Here is a 16,473-nt window from a genome sequence, read left to right as displayed (position 1 = left end):
TTGAAAATAGTTCAGTTTCATTTATTTTAAGAGGATTCCTAAAAGTGCCATTAAATGTGGCACAATTTTCCCCCTTTCATAAATGTACCTAAATAAAACAACACGTTTCCATTTTTTGTGTAATATTTACCTTCTGCAAGTACATATGAATTTGTTTTAATGCTTTAATGCATCTTTACTGGGGACAATATCATCACACCAAAGGAGGAAATAAAATACAACTGGCTTAAAATGATCAAAGAGAAAAAAACAACCTAATGCAAGTAACTATCAAACAGATACAGATTTTAAACAAATTTTGCAACTCTACTAAGTGTGCCCTCTTCAGTTCAACTCTTGCAAGTAAAAGTCGTCATGTTACTGACTTCACATTAATACTTTCTACTGACCTTGCTTACCTTGCTTTCTTAGCAGTATAAATGAAATTGAAGTATTTTCCACATACTAAATCAAAAAGGTTCAACAACATTAACTGCAGTAAAATGTTCTAGTAAACGTATTGATTTATAATCATGTATTTATTAAGTAAATGAACTGCTTAATGCAGAACAAACCAAGTCTTAGAAAGTAAAAAACTGCAAAACATCTGGAAATTGTGTTTGGAAGCCCAACGCAGATGCAGTTTAAGTGGAAAAAAAAAACAACAAATAATGAACTTTTCAGATGGGCTGCAGGTCCCTAAAGGAGCAGGAGGAGCAGATAACCATCATGTGGCTTTATATTCTTTCATAATATGATGAGTATTAAACACAGTTTGTAAAATGACCAGATAAATGCAACTAAAGAAAGTTAAAGTCCAACTTAGAAATAGCCTGGATAAGGCACCTGCATATGTTTTTTAACATGTTTGCAAAAGAAGGACAGAATTGAACAGTTCATAGTAACAACAATATTTATGTAAATAGTTTGACATGTTTTATACATACTAAACTCACAAAAAGGAGTAAATTTAATCTCAGTGGTTCTGTGTATTTAGTAGAAATTTTATTTACATCAGCAGAGCTTGGAATAAAAATGTCAACGATCAAAGTATTAAACTATTAGTCAGCATAGTCCACCCATAAAGTGCAACGCACCAATCCCCAGTTATTTAAACAGGACGTCCAGAAAGGTGACAACAGAAAATCCATATTGTTTCACTCAGACAAGCTTTAAAAAAGATAAAGCCAAAACTACGGCAGGAAACTTTTCTGCCACCCCACACTTTGCAGAAGCTGATCTGTTATTGCACTGCATTTAAAGAAACATTACCTTGATGCATAGACACAGGGTAAAGTACAGTTTGTATCAGAAGGCTGTATAATAGTTAAAAATATCCATCATATAGATGAAAAACTGTGAAAAATAATCACTGAGTTATTGGTGGGTGGAAGAAATTTCAGTCTGCTGATGTTAGATTATCATATTTGCCTTGTCCTTTCAAAAAATATTCAGATGAAAACATTGTAGCTTTAATTAGTCATCAACAAAGCAGTTTGTCTTCAAATCTTTCAAAGCCTTTAAAAGAAGGGTTCCTCTTTGCACACCACTTTTTCCGGTAGAGAAATGTGTGCACCGTTAGGTTCAGAATCAGTCTTTCTAAACAGTTTGCTGGATTTTTCATGATTAGTAAGACTGTTCATTCTTGGTCCCATCAAGGAGTTCTTGTTGGGATCACTGTCTCTGTCATAGGCCAGCTTCTTTGGAATGTGATACATAGAATGATGCATGTTTATCCTCTTTTTCACAACTTTGTGTTTCATTTTTGAGGACGCCAGCACAGGCAGTGACTCCGTATATGGTGATGGTGGACTTTTATAGCTTGAATATGTCACATCTTGATAGGGAGTCGAAGACGTTAATTCAGGTGTATCCTTCAGTTTTGGCTTACTCTCAGTTGTAAAATGCTCTTCATCCATGTTTTCACATTTTATGTCAATGTCCCCTTGATTGCCACCATACTCTCTTTTGGCGGGGCTTTGTTTGCTGCTTTCCCTTGGTTGTGAACATGATGTGAAAGTGTCATGTTTAGGACTCTCATTGTTTGTCTCCTGGTGTTTTTTCTCATGACTTCTCTTGGTGGCTAAATACAGAAAACGCTGAGGACAGAATGAACAGCGATATTTCTTCTCTTGGTTTGGACTTCGGGGTGTGTTGTCAAAGCAAGAGCCATTTTCCATGCAGCTTTTGCAGATGTAATCCCCAACAGTGGGTGCCTCACCAGGGGGACCTTGTTTACCGCAGGTCCGACAGAAGTATGGATGGGAACCAATCACATGAGCTTTCAGGCCGGTCTCTGTGATAAAAGAGCTGTCACAGATGTCACAGTTGTAGCTTGGCCTGGAGCTGTACTTTCTGCTAAGACTATGTTTCAGCCCAATGTTACCTCCTGAGCTGCTCTCCTCTGTTGGAAGGTGTGTTCTGTCAAAGTGGGGTTCAGCGAAACATGTTTTGTCTACAGAGGGTTCAGGACAGGGGTGAAACAAAGTATTTCTGTGTTTGTATCTAAACTTCTTTCTCTTCTTTTTAGCCTTGTAAGAATAGTAGGGACGCCAAAGCTGGTCCGCTGTGTCACAGTCATTTGTGTCATCGTATGTCTCAGTGGAAGGAATGGCTTCTGGTCTGAGACGAAGCCTCAAACTCTCTAAGTTTTCGCTTGGTGGAGTGCACTGACTTAATCTCTGTTCCTCATTTAGTTCTCTAGTTTTTTTCTTCTTCCTGGGGAAGAGCTTAGATCCTTTAATTTTGCGGCGGATGATGGCTTCGTTGCCTATTTTTACTGTTATCTGACATAGTGGGTTGGCGTTACTGTCCAAAGATGGACCCTGGCAAGCGGGTTTGGCAATGTAAGTCTCTGTTTTTGTCCCTAATAATTTGTCCTGCATCAGATCCTCTGTGGTGGATTGAAGTATCTCTTTGGTCATCTCTTCAACCCTTTTTGCTGAAGCTGACAACTCGCCTAACTTTTTAACAGTGCTCAAGGAGTTTAAGAATGGCAAACTATGAGTAGCATGCTCTGAGTTCATCACCACTGGCGGTTTATCTGCTGGAGGTTCAGAATTGGGCAGCACCGAGAAGATGCTGTCACAGTTATTGAAGGGTGAATCTCGGCCTCCAGCCTCTTTCCCTGTGCTTCTCTGCTTCCCCTGTTCACCATTGAGACTTCGGTCAACAACTTGGTCACAAGGTTTGTCAAAGCAGATGCGAGGCATGACAGGGGAGACCATCTTTGTTGTGGCCATAAAAGTTAGTGGGAATGAAGTTGTGTTGGGGTGGCTGGTGAGATTCTTTTCTTCAAATGGAGGGATAGGAGAACTGTTGTCTAAAGAGGATGATTCACCTTTTTCAACACTTTCTGAGTACGTCTGGCTGTATGTCTTGTATCGCCTTTTTCGAAACTTCATGGGCAGAAGCCTGTAGAGCTTGATTGGATAAACGCTGGCCTTCAGCCCACCATTAGCAGATTTTTTTCTAACAGCTAGGCTAGGATCAATGCCATGAAAGGACTTTTGATGGTTCTTCAAGATATAATACGTCATAAATGTCTCCAGACAAAAAATACACTGATAGCGGCGTTCACCTGTGTGCCAGATTTCGTGTTTGGTACGGTACTCTGCCAAGGCAAACACTTTATTGCAATAATGACAGGGATAGGCCCTCTGCCAGGAGTGTACATTCTCATGCCGCCTCAGGCTGGACAAAGTGACATAGACTCGTTTGCACACACTGCAGTTGTATCTCCTCTGCCTTATCGTCTTCTCTTCATGTAGGCGCTCTGTTAGGTTAACTTCAATGAGCTCTGGCATGTTCAGGCTAGAGAGATCAGCAGAGGGAGGCTGTTTCGCAGTGCTCTCCATATCTCCATCTGAGTGGTGCTCCACCTCTTTGGTTGATATTTTCCTGGCATCCAGCTTAGGTGGGCCTCTTCCAGCCTTTGGACATACCTTCTCGTGGTTGTGGAGCCGTTTGAGGTGTATGAATTTCCTGTGACAAAATTTACACAGCAAATGGGAACCAAAATGCTTTTTATGTATCTCGGAGTGAACAGTGAGAAGAGCTTTTTTTGAGAATATCTCCGGACAGTGCTCACAGCTGTAGATTGAAATGCTGTCCTCCGGGTGAGGAGAAAGGGGTGGTGGGCCTAGCTCTGTGTTAACACTGTCAGTGGCTGCAGAGAGCTCTGTGTCGGTTGTCTTCTCTGCCTCTGCCTCTGAGAAAAGTGCAGGCGGAGTCATAACGGTGGCAGGAGCAGCAGTATCGCCATCAGATAATGCTGAGGTTACTGTGTTTGCTTTATCAGTTTGTTGATCGCCTGGTGCTGGAAGCATACTTCTGCCCAAAATGGCTCTCAGCCTGTGGCGCTTTTTCAGCGGGCCTGTATTCCTGTAAATGAGTGACTTTGAGTGCAATATTGCTGGTTTACAAACCTTTCTGCTGTCCTGCTGACTGGTGTCTTTGCCTTCAGTGGAATTGTTTACTGCATATGAGTGTTCAGAGAGGGTGTGGGTTGTCTCATTGTTCCCATTGATGCAGGACATAGTAGGGAAACTTGAGGGTAACTTTCCCACATCTGACGACTGCCTCTCCTTGTCTGTTTGTACCAGAGGAGTGAAGGGATTGTTCCCATGACACATTTCAGTGATAGAGAAAGCATTGGTAATGCGAGGCCCCCTTGCACTGTCTGCCTCATCAGCCCTGGAAGCTTCTTTCTTTGTTATTGAAGACTTTGTGGTTTCACAAGAGTCTCGAGATTTAACACATTCATCCTGCTGCTCTTCATCCATAAGCTTCTCTAAAAAAGGAATTCCAAGTTTTTTTCCAGCTGCTGCAAGCCACCCTCTGTTCTCAGCACCCACTGATGTCACTTTTGAGGAGTATATGAAGTTGAGGATACTGGCAAACACCTCAGACTTTAGGTCCATGAGCTCTAGGACTTGGCTGGAGCTGCATGTGTCTGAGGATGTCAGAGTGGTTCTGAAGTATCCGCTGCATGCAGCCAGGATGTTTTTGTGGGCCCGAAACTTCACATCTTCCACTACGATGGTGACATCACAGAAGAGGCCTTGTAATCGCAGCTCATTGAGCTTGCTCAGCACAGTGTTAGGGTGTGTGCTGTCCATCAGGTTTGAATGCATAGGTTCACTGCAGTCATCTAAAAAAAGAGAGAATAAGAAATTATTTTAACATATTGTATTAAAAAGCAGATTAATATAAACTGGTCTATCTGTTTAAATAGGCCCAGGAATATAATTATTTCCTTTTCAAAAGCATTTCAGCACTTTTTCATGTTTAGCACTAGATGGCAGCAACATTCTGACATGGAGTGCCTGTCTTCATCTTCAGCTGCTGAGTTTAAACCTGATGACCTCTAAACCATGTTATGCATGAAGAGTGTACTCACACTTTCAACTGAGATGAAAGCAGTCTTTACCATTTTAAAGAGAGCATGTTTTTCAGAACAGACTTAAAAATTATTAAACTTACCTAAACTGTGTCAGTAAAGGTATGGCAAATGTGTTGCAATATGTTGTTTTCTGAACCATTTGTAGGTACCACCACTAAGACTTCTGAATAAAAGATCTACAGTATATTTCTGGATATGTGGTTGTTTGGATTTTTGTTTAAATTCCAGCCACCTTTGAACTCTCCATTGATCACCAAAATCTCGTTATAGTGCTCTAGTAGGGGAGTGTATTTTTTATTTTAAGGCTTATATGTGTGCTAAAACAATCCACCATTGGCGAATATTTTTAGTGGTCAAGATGCTAAAGCTCACAAAGAGTGGGACCCTGGGATGAAAAAAAAGTAAGAAAGGGTCAGAAAATGTGGGTTAACCATAATCAATATTGTCCAGAGCAGCACAGTTACATGTTTTCCTGACATCATGCAAGCCCAGGGAAATGTTTTTACATATTTATACTATGTATGTATATACTTCATTATCGTTCTCCCTCTGTATTGACTGGGAAATGTCATGATGATTTCTTGCCTGTTGACTACCGTTTAAAAATTCTCGCCTTGTGAAAGTGTTATGATAGTTTGTTTATAACAGATGTTCTTGTATTCTCAGTAACAAGTATGTTTCAGTGGGGATTTTTACATTGAACTAAATGAATGATGTTCATTTGATTTTCGGGCAGTGGGAAAATACTGCTCGAAAATGTCAAGTAGATGTTTATGTGATGATGAGTCATATTCTTCCTTCTTCAGTTGTCTTGCATTTGAAGGCTTCTTTTCCCTTGCCTCACAAAAAAAAAAAAAAAAAAAAACGCTGCTAGTATTTAATTTTGTTAAATAGCTATTTAATATTTGATTATGGAAATCAAAGCTAATGGTCAGGTAAAATGAAGATTAGCTCGATTTATATGTTAAACTAAACTGAACTCCCCTCCTTTATTTGTTTGAATAAGAGTATTATCTTAATACTGAGTAACTCATTTCAGAGTCGGTGCGATCTAAGTCATTTTTGTTTTGCATGTTATGCTCACTGTCTTTGCTGAGACACACTTCATCACTTGTAAACAATAGATCATCCCACCTGCATTGATGTTATTTAAAGCTCCATTTTGAGCTTTAATTTTATCATTGATTTATCATTTACTTCAACTTTTGCTGTATTCAATGTTACATCTCTCGGAGCACTTTAGGCCTAATGTGCCAAACAATAATGCAGTTGTTCTCTCAAAACCAATCGAACTTAAAGAAAACGTCAGGGTAAAATCTATCTTGATCGAAATCAGATTCACTCACATGGTATATTTATTAATACTTAACAGCCTCTCTGCTGATCTCTCAAGTTCCATCAAGTCTAAATAACATTCATGCTGGTATTTTTTACAATGTCATGTTCTGCAAATGCAGTTCTTAAATGCAGAACAGTGTTTCGTCTAAGGAGGACGCAGGTAATTATCAGAGGTCTTTTCGTTTATAATTTTGAGATGTGCACCAAATACAATATGGCCGCCGCTGTCTGTAAAGCCTTTCTGACGGCTGAAAACACAACTAACCTCCTGCCTTCTATCGCAGACGGGCCTCCGTTGTCATGGCAACATGCTATGGCGCAGCACTTATTGGGATTCAGCTGGACGACGATCGGCTGTATCTGCTATCAGAGGTTTCAATTTACCCCTTCTTACAAAAAATACTGTCCCCTCTTTGGGAACCTGCTACAAGCAGGAATGTGCAAAGCAATAGAGGTTTAGCTCTGTCTCCACCTGAATATACTTAGTTTTTTGCATGCAGGAGTCTGAGAGTCTTTGTGTCCGCAGCACAAAATGGATTTTTGTATATAACATATCATCATATGTTGGAGAAGTATGTTCCACATATATAAACCTGTTTATCTGTGTGTGCTATTTGTGGAACAGCATCACATTCTCTCTCCAGGAAGCTGCTTCAATCCACCACATTCATTTTTTACAGTTTGCATAAATTGTTTTGGCTTGTTGCAGCCACATGCTGAGCGGAATTTCTGAACTTGTTATTACTGCTTTCTGAATTTGCCACACCCTGACTTAGTTTACCTTTAAACCCAAAATTTGTTTTTACATCTTTTTTATTACTGAAAAGTAGAAATCCCCTCAGGTCAAACCACAAACTGAGAAATGACAGCGCAAGATACAGAAAGTATTATCAAACGAAAAGCAAAGTATCAAAGCAAAAACCCCTCTATGCAGCTCTGCAAGGTAAACTTCCGCTCATACACATACACACACACACACAAAACAGGTTCAAATTTGAGGATAAGCATGCAAAACGTACCTTAGTGAATCAGAGAAAATGATGCGCAACAAACAGGAAACGATATTGTGCAGGATCCCTTTCTCTACGGCCTATACACAAAAAACAGTTTCGTAAGATATAGGCGAAAATACTTTTTTCCCCTTTGATGATCGCTGAACAGTGGTGATGTCTGAAGCCGAGCTTTTTCTGACGTCTTTCTTCCTCTCCCTCCCTCTCATTTGCAGATGACTTCAGCTCCAGCATCCATCGCTTCTATCCATGCAGCCTAGGTCCTGGACTGAATCTGCCCTGCCCTCCTCTGTCCTACAGCACTACAGCGTTTGGAATAACTCGCAGTTTTTTTCCAGGATGTAGCCAAATTGGAGCATGGGTCTGCCCATGTACTAGCTGGGCAACTGACGCTTTCGCTCTGGAGCCACTGAGCAGGAAACGACAACTTTTATTAAGCATTGCAGAGGACAGTAGGGAGAGCAGAGAGATGGAGGGCTCCACATCACACATCAGCTCTGTTCTTCATACCACTGCCAGAAAACACGCTCAGCTGCATTGCTATGAGCACTCATAGCGAGGGGTCCTGAGCCGAATAACGGATGCTGTATTATATCTCCCCAGCTCCGCAAACTAGATCCAAGTGAAGCCTGATGCGTGCTTTAACAGGACAATGTCTGGCATGACAAAATAAATCATCATGAGCTCTCTAATATGCACCTTAAATGCATAACAGCACACCATCTGCTTCTACACACAGTCTCTGCCTGTGCAGAAGCATATCACACCATAGCCTTTCGTCCATGCCTGTGTAGTCACTGTGGTTAGATAAAGCTGAAGCAACGAGGAGCTGGCACTGACTGCTACCTTGTTGTTCAAGGCAGCAATCACAGTCCAGATGTTCAGCGATGCTTTTTCTGGCTGAGATAAAAACAAACCATGCTCTCTGCAGCGACTCGGGGTGTACCTATATAGAGGCTGCTGATTGATGCGAAAGCAGCAGATGCGTCAGCACTGCAGACGAGGGGGAGGGGAGAGAGCTAAACACACGACATGGCTCTGTAGCCTCTCCACTAGCCTCCAAAGACAGAAGCAACTATTTAGGCCCTCCCATCCTAACAAACATTTTACCAGACAAGCAGTATTACATGGCTGCTGAGGTGAAAAAGCATTCTAACACATCAATGTACTAAACTATTCCATTGTAGCTCTAATTCTATGTTATAAAGGACTATTGTCCTACTAGAAGGTGGTCTAGAATGTGGTCTTGGTAGATTTACAGTTGTGCTCCTTTGATTTTTCGGAATGATAGATTGAACAATAGGATGCTTAGAGCTTGGGAGATTATAACTTAACTCTGGTTTAAACTTCTTCACAACTTTATCCCGGACGTGTCTATTATGTCCCTTGGTCTTGATCATGTGGTTTGTTCACAGATGTTCTCTAACAAACCTCTGAGGCCTTCACAGAGCAGCTGTAGTTATGGTGAAGTTAGATTACACCGAGGTAACTCTTTTTTTTACTAATTAGGTGACTTCTGAAGATGGTTGATTGCACTGGATTTTATTTAGGGGGTATCAAATTTAACAGGGCACAATATGAAAGCAGGCCACACTTTTCAAATTTTAAAACATTTTAAAAAGCACTTATCCTTTTTCGTCCACTTCACAATAATGCACTATTTTGTATTGGTCAATCACATACAATACTGATAAAATACATTAAAATTTTTGGTTGTAATGTGAAAAAGTGCAAGTGGTATGAATACATGAAGATGTGTTTTGGTTTACAAAGTCTGTCTTAAGTATACGGTACATCTGACTCAAACAATGTCCTGAGCCACCAGCCTTAGACCAACATATAAACCAGATTATTCAAAGTATGAATCTTTACTGCCAGCCAGATAGACAAGGCATAAAAGTCCTGCCACTTTTAGAGTGGTGTATTATAATCATTTCATTCACTACTTCGACGTTTTTCATCATTTATAAATTCTAAATAAATTAGTCAAAAATAAAGTGGTGGTAATGGTTCCAAGGGTGACAGATTGGAAGAAGTCTTCTGTAAAAAATAAATTCAACATTTACTGATTGCTTCTTTATTAAGAAACAAATAAAAATGGTTTGACATTGCATTTCCTGCTTTGTCTGTCAGTTAAGCCAAATGTTATTTTTCTCAGAGCTGGCTTAGTGAGAACAAACGGATAAGACCTTCTCTTAGGTCAGGATAAGATGACTGAACACTACAAGTCAAACTAACCTGTACGCTGCGTCCACTAAGGGCTGCCAAGGGACAAATCATTGCTAAAAAACAGCATGTATAACAGACAGTAATGTTAAATTTCTAACAAATATGTGATTTTACCCCCTGCAGGAAGAAAACCATTTAGAAAATCAGCTCTGCTCCTCCTAAACAGCCATATAAGAGGGGTGAGGTAACTCTCTAAAATGCTGGTGAATATTCTCGGTCATCCAGGACAAGGCAAATCCAAAAAAGGTTGACCTTTTTCAGATTCTCTCTGATGTTCTTCCAGACTCACTGTGCCATAATGAAAGATTTTTCTGAAATAAAAAGACCTTTTCAGCTATGTGCCCTTATTACACAGCAACTGTGAGCCAACATATTTATTCAGAAAAAGTACTAGGTGGTTACAGCACCATTCCATGGCCCGATAGATTAGTTTTGATGAAACGTAAATACATGTGTCAGAAATCTTAGTCTTTCAACTTTTATAGGCTGTTTAGCCCATCATGCAAACAATGTTTTGGTACAACAGCTTTCACCTTGCAGATTATTTATTTTCTTCTTGGCGTCATGGCTCTGTCAGTTTTTACCAGCCACTTGTTGTTTCCGTGTGTATCTGTTTGTAAATGTAGTTCTTAAAGCACAGCGAACAATAATAAGAAAACAATGAAATAATAGATACAGCGCCTAGCAAATATACTCATACCCTGTGACCTATTCAAATTTTCTCACATAAAAACCACAAACTTCATTGCATTTTGTTAGGATTTTATGTGATAAACCAACACACAGTAGTGCCTAGTTCTTAAGTGGAAGAAAAAAGGTTGTATGGATTTCAAATTATTAAAAGTAAAATCTGAAAAGTGTGGCTTGTATGTTCATTCAGCCCCCTTGACATTGACTGGCCCATTTTAATTTATGAATACGCTTGGATCTAATTCACTCCAGTGTAGCTCTGGCTGTTCTTTAGATTTCTTGTCCTGCTTTTGTAATCTTCTCTTAATCTTTCGAATTTCTTTTAAATTATTGTATTTCCTCTTGTTTTGTTTTTTTTCGCACCTGCCACTGGAACTACACAAGGCAATTAGCTGGGAAAAAAACTATAATCTGGCCCAGTACATTTTTGCTCTTTGAACTCAATGTTTTCTGTCCATGGTTCCAGATAAATAAATAAATACTGTAAATGAAAGCCAATAAAAAATTAATTCTTTATCCAAGTCTTTTGTAGCCTATAAAAGACCTATAAAAGGTTTTCTTCCAGGATTACCATGTATTTAGCTTCATCCAGCTTTCCATTGACTCTGACCAGCTTCCCTTTCCCTGCTGAAGAAAAGCATCGCCACAGCGAAACATGGTGATGGAAGTATCATGCTGATGTGTTCAGTGTAATGTGCAGTGTTGTGTTTTCTTCCCCACATAGTCTTCCGTAATTAGGTCTCCCTTGACCACTGCACATTATTCCACATCCTTGCTGAGTCCCCTATTGCTTTTGGCAAGTTGCATGTGGTACTTCTTATCGGTCTCTATTAACAATGGTGTTCTTCCTGCCAGTTTTTAGAAAGGTCAGCTTTGTGGAGTGGCTCGCTAATAGTACTGTCCACAGATTAGTTTGTCTAGGTGGACGATCATGTCTTCATAGGTTTGAAACTGTGCCGTGCTCTTTTAATTCTTTTAGAGGATAGATTGATCAGTGACCCTGCTTTAAAGTTCTCCACAGCAGTACCTCTGACCTGTCTGCTGTGTTCCTTGGTCTTCATGATGTTTTTTGTTCACTGATTTTCTCTGATATGAAATTATGAACGGGTGGATTTCAATTACTAATTAGGTAAGTTTTGAAGACAATTGGTTGCATTGGATTCTATTTTGGGGTATCAAAAAGGGGCAGAATACTAATGCATGCCACACTTTTCAGATTTTTACTTTGAAAATTTGAAAATTAAATCATTTTCCTTCCAATTCACAAAATGGTACTACTTTGTGTAGGTCCATCATTTAAAATGTTTTTTGATGTGTGCTGGATTACTGCCAGTTTCCAGCTTTAGTTAAGTAAATTACTTCAAACCGCGACATGTTGTAACTGTGAACCATTTCAACCACTGTGCCATAATATTTTTCTTTCAGCAAACATTTTTGATTTGCTATTGACAACTTTAGGAATAATCACTCTGTTCCCATTTAATATCCAAATCTAAACTCTAAACAAAATGTCAGATGGGGAAGAAAAAAATCTCTGCCCATACTTTAAACCCTTAATGCTCTCGATATTGTATTAAGTTTTGTATTATATAAGAAGTATCTCGCTATCTAGCCCTAATATTAGAGCCAGGAAGTGTGTAAAACAGCATGAAAAAACTATACAGGCCTTTGTGCTTCTGTGGCTCAGGGATCTCAGCTGTGGCCTGTGGGAACTCATCGGCTGGGAGGCAAACACTGCCGTACAAGGTTGAGTTGGCCTTGTAAAGCACTCCCAGTAAACAAAGAGATTTATGCCTGGGAGAATTTATCTTGCTGTTGCAATAAGCACCCATACCTGTTGTCGCCTATTAAAAAATGTTTCTGTGCGGAAGTTCTTGCTTTGGACCCGTCTCTGGCGCAGTGGAAGTCTCTCTGCTGTTTGCTTAGGCGCAAGAGGGTAGCGCGACTACCCAGCCTCCTTTGTCGCTTTGGCCCATGTCAGGCCTTTCCCATCCTCGGTCATCGTTGCTACCGGTGTGTGGACTTTGCTTCTGGCAGAGATTTTCCTGCTCCTGCTGTACAAAGTTGCCTTGCGGAGGCAGCTTCCAGTGCTGCGTCACTCCAGCTGCATCACTGACCTACAAAGAGTTGCTGAAAAGGAGGGGTGGTGAGGTGAATGTGTGGAGAAGCAAAAAAAAAAGGGATAAGCAGAAAAACAACAAGCCTAGCTCCAACAAACAAATGGATGGGGCTTCCGCTCTCCCTCAGTGTGAGGCCCAGTTGCTGCTTTGGTATTCAGGAACTGAGTCTGGGAGGCAGATCCTTCATTGTTACGTAATGAACATTTTTCCTCCTAGACCAGACTCAGCTGAGAAGTCTGTGCGAGAGGCTAATAATAGCCCATAATACCTCAGTCAGGGCTGAATGTGGCCCTGTCAAATCACAGAGGGAGACCTAGTGTTTAATGTATCATTTAGAAAGTATCCAAACTGTTATCTTTTTCTTTCTTAACAAAGAAAGACTAGATTTTTGTCTTATTGCCTTTCTTTAAAGACAAGAAATAACCACAAGGCAATCAGATTTCATAACTGTCCTGTGACTCCATAAGGGTATCTTAAAACTGAAAAAAGTTCATACCTTTATCTAATGTTACAGTAGCTTTCCTGGGCTGTGGAAGCAGATGCTCATGGAAACAGATTTGCCCAATCGTTCAAGGCAGGATAAATACGTAGCTGTATTCAGGCCTGGGAATGGTAACCAGAACTACAGCACTTGTTTTGCACACGCCACCCTAAGGTTTGTTTTTTCTTGATTCTCCTCCTCCCTACATCATCCTGCTTTCATTGCTGTGCTGCTCCCTCTGCCGGCTCACTCAATGAAAAACATCACAGAGCTCACACGCTACAGTGAAATGCTTGGGTATGAAGGCCACCAGCAGAGGGTGCTACAATAGTTTGATCAAATGTAAACAGGAAGTGTTTAACTAAAAGTTCTCTGATCTGATGTCAGCAGGATTTAAGTATTTGAGAAATTTTTAGATTATATTTTGCCATCTCTTTTCACTCTCTCCCAACAAAATATTTTAACCTTAATGTGTTATGTAGCGTCCTAATTTGAGTTGCCTGTAATTTTTCACAAAAAGCACCTAACATACAACTGTTGTTGCATATTTCCAAGTTAAAAATACTAATTTGTTTTAAGTAGGTTTTTGTGGATTTTTGCACTTACATTGTTTAATGAAAAGAATACAAACAGCTGCTGACAGAAACAGTAACATTGCTTTTCATTTTTACTACTCTTTGGTGCCACTTTTGTGGAAGAATGTAAAATAGGTCATCCTCCATCCCATGGCATTGGCTATGCCCTCCATGTCACAGGTGAAATCAGCACAGTGGTTCCTCACAAACTGCTCCCAAAACTTCTCAGAGTTGCAGAGCTATGGTCCAGTTAGACCCCAAGACAGGAAAACAAAGCTTTAGAATGTGTGACCATTCATGTGCATTCATGCAAATGAATAATACAAAACAAATTCAGTATCCCTACTCTTGTAAATTTGACATTCTGTGAGTCTCTTACCATTCTGAATCTATGGGAAACCTGGGCCAACATTATTGTGTTCTTGAGCTCTAGGAAGGAGATGATTCTGAGCAGTATGTCATCGGGTAAGCGTTCCAGATAGTCATAATTCCCCTGGCACAGTGTCAGGGTGTATTCTAGGATCCTCTGTCCAAAAACAGTGCCAACGTCATCTATGGAGGACAAGTATCATGGCAAAGCCTGTTAAATTCCTCAAAACTCATATTGACACATAGCAAACAATCTATTTTAAATTGTACCACACTTTATTAATGGCAGTCTGTTGTCAAGACACACATTTGCTTTGTTAAATCTACAAAACATGTAAAATATAGCAGAGTTTGAAAGACATAAATCAATATTTTTGAACCAACAATTTATTTGTAAAGGACAATAGGCCCAACTCTTTATATACAGTACTGATCAACTGAAAGAAAATCCATTTCTGAAGTTTTGCATTAAGTTGCAGAATATGTCCCTGTTATATTTAAGACCTGGACTTTCAGACCATGTTCATCTCCTGGGTTTATTTCCCTGCCATTGTCTCCTTTTTTTTCTTCAGAAAATGCTGTACATAGATATGTCAAGTTCTTATTACCAGCTGTTTTGCAAACACTTTGCTAATGAAAAATTGGCAGCCTTCACTTTTTTGGGCATTTAAGATGTGTACAAAGCTTTCAATTAAATTCCTCTATTTTCCAGTAGCACAATCCCACAGTTTACTGACAGTGATTTGAGGTCTGTATTTCCTCCCTTACCTTTCTCCTAACTAAACTGGCAAGATAAACATTGGCACACATATTGTCGTAACAGCAGCCATGGGCAAGTTTTGCGAGAAGCTATTGTCTGACTTATGAAGATCAAAACATTTCTGCCTTTGCTGAATGGTATGTTCTCTCATTTTCCCTCAATTTTCAAGAGTATTTATGAGAAATTGGCCTCTGTTTTATGTCATATTTATATCCTAAGAAAAAGGGAAGTTATGGATTAATAGTTTCATTTTACTCAACACTGATCAGTTTAAAAACCAAAGTATATATTTAAAAACGTCCTCCAGTTCCCTTTATTTTCTAAGAGTTTTTAGGGATTATACTATTGTACTATATACTATTATACTATTGTAATACTGCAATAGAAGATCAATCGATTTTTATGTCAATTTTATTTATATAGCACATTTAACAAAAGCACAACCAAAGTGCTTCACATAAAAGTAAATGCAAACAAAGAAATTCAGAATATAGACATAAAAGCAACAAATACAATTAAATTGGATAAAAAAGAACTATAATATGGAAGCAGGTCTGATGGAACTCAAACTGAACTCAAGGGACTTTTACATATTTTTGCCAGGAGTACCAATACAAATGGGGGGCACTTTATGTGGCTATAAACTGTGGTATACTCTGTATTTTAATCAACTATAGAAAGAAAAACAGTGAAAACAAAGAAGTTGTGTATTTGCAACACGCTGCTTCCTTAAATTTTATAGTGGCTTAAAACTGGTTATTTGAGGAAGTTATCTGTTGCGTATAGACACAAGATAAAACCTTCAATTTAAGCTGGACTTAGCAGGTTGATGTTGATGCTAGCTTACCAAACAGTGTAAAAAAATGTATTCTCAGAAATAAATTACGAAGAAACTGGAGGTGGCTCAAGACTTTTAGGAGATATTTTTCTTCCATGAATGTTTGGCTTCATTCCTAATGTAACATGAATGGGAATATCTCCTATAAAAAATACAATCCTCAGCCAGATGAATGTTTGTTTTAAGGGCAAATACTTACATCACACAGAGTTCTGTATGGCAAAGGTGATTCAGGCTGGTTTAAACATTAACTGTTAAAAGAGATTGAGGGGATAAAGACATCTTACACTGAAGTGTTTTGTCCTGTAGAAAATCATGATGAGCTGTCTTCAGCTGTTTTGGAGGAGCACCTCTACATTCACGTCGCAAAGAAATCGTCCATGTTGTCCATATGACCTTAAATTAAACGAATGAACAAACAAATATAAATCAGGACCTAAAAGTAAAAGAATCGTGTTCTAAGATATGTGAAAAAGTGAGAGGACTCTCTCGAGTATTTGTCTGCGTATATACTGAAATACACGCGGACTCTACCTCATTTCTGGTAATCAAAAGTTGGAAAAAATCTTTAGAAGGCGGCGGGCCCTGACCACTAGTTTCAAACAGTTGTTTCCCTATCAAGGACGCCATTTTGGACGCAGCTCTGTAACCATGACAACAAAAAAAAAAAAAAAAAAAAG

General features: G+C 39.3%; 2 protein-coding genes across 3 annotated transcripts; both read right to left on the bottom strand.

Moving 5' to 3' along the window:
- On the bottom strand, positions 1-13,699 carry zbtb38 (zinc finger and BTB domain containing 38). 2 transcript variants are annotated; one of them, XM_047392169.1, is made up of 4 exons: positions 13,267-13,699; positions 12,485-12,780; positions 7,741-7,811; positions 1-5,131 (listed from the first exon to the last, which is right to left on the bottom strand). In XM_047392169.1, exon 4 carries the CDS (start codon positions 5,112-5,114, stop codon positions 1,500-1,502), a length of 3,615 nt encoding a protein of 1,204 aa, XP_047248125.1. In that variant the 5' UTR covers positions 5,115-5,131; positions 7,741-7,811; positions 12,485-12,780; positions 13,267-13,699; the 3' UTR covers positions 1-1,499. The 2 variants fall into 2 exon arrangements, with proteins under 2 accessions (XP_047248125.1, XP_047248124.1); XM_047392168.1 differs by lacking the exon at positions 7,741-7,811.
- A 133-nt stretch (positions 13,700-13,832) lies between these two features.
- fbxo36a (F-box protein 36a) lies at positions 13,833-16,473 on the bottom strand. Its single transcript, XM_047392170.1, has 4 exons — positions 16,328-16,473; positions 16,081-16,189; positions 14,206-14,378; positions 13,833-14,065 (listed from the first exon to the last, which is right to left on the bottom strand). The coding sequence occupies exons 1-4, from the start codon at positions 16,421-16,423 to the stop codon at positions 13,922-13,924; spliced, it is 522 nt and encodes a 173-aa protein (XP_047248126.1). The 5' UTR covers positions 16,424-16,473; the 3' UTR covers positions 13,833-13,921.

The sequence above is a fragment of the Girardinichthys multiradiatus genome, chromosome 18 (assembly GCF_021462225.1).
Source record: "Girardinichthys multiradiatus isolate DD_20200921_A chromosome 18, DD_fGirMul_XY1, whole genome shotgun sequence".
Classification (NCBI taxonomy): Eukaryota; Metazoa; Chordata; class Actinopteri; order Cyprinodontiformes; family Goodeidae; genus Girardinichthys; species Girardinichthys multiradiatus.
The sequence above is the reverse complement of the archived record's forward strand: the minus strand, read 5'-3'. Positions and strand labels throughout refer to the sequence as shown.

Excerpts from the sequence above, each read along its gene's own strand:
- zbtb38 (XM_047392169.1), bottom strand. The coding sequence starts at position 5,114 with ATGCATTCAAACCTGATGGACAGCACACACCCTAACACTGTGCTGAGC.
- fbxo36a (XM_047392170.1), bottom strand. The coding sequence starts at position 16,423 with ATGGCGTCCTTGATAGGGAAACAACTGTTTGAAACTAGTGGTCAGGGC. Across the intron at positions 14,379-16,080 it reads ACAGGACAAAACACTTCAGT|ATGACGTTGGCACTGTTTTT; the intron begins GTAAGATGTCTT and ends TGTCCTCCATAG. Across the intron at positions 14,066-14,205 it reads TTTCCCATAGATTCAGAATG|CTCTGCAACTCTGAGAAGTT; the intron begins GTAAGAGACTCA and ends ACTGGACCATAG.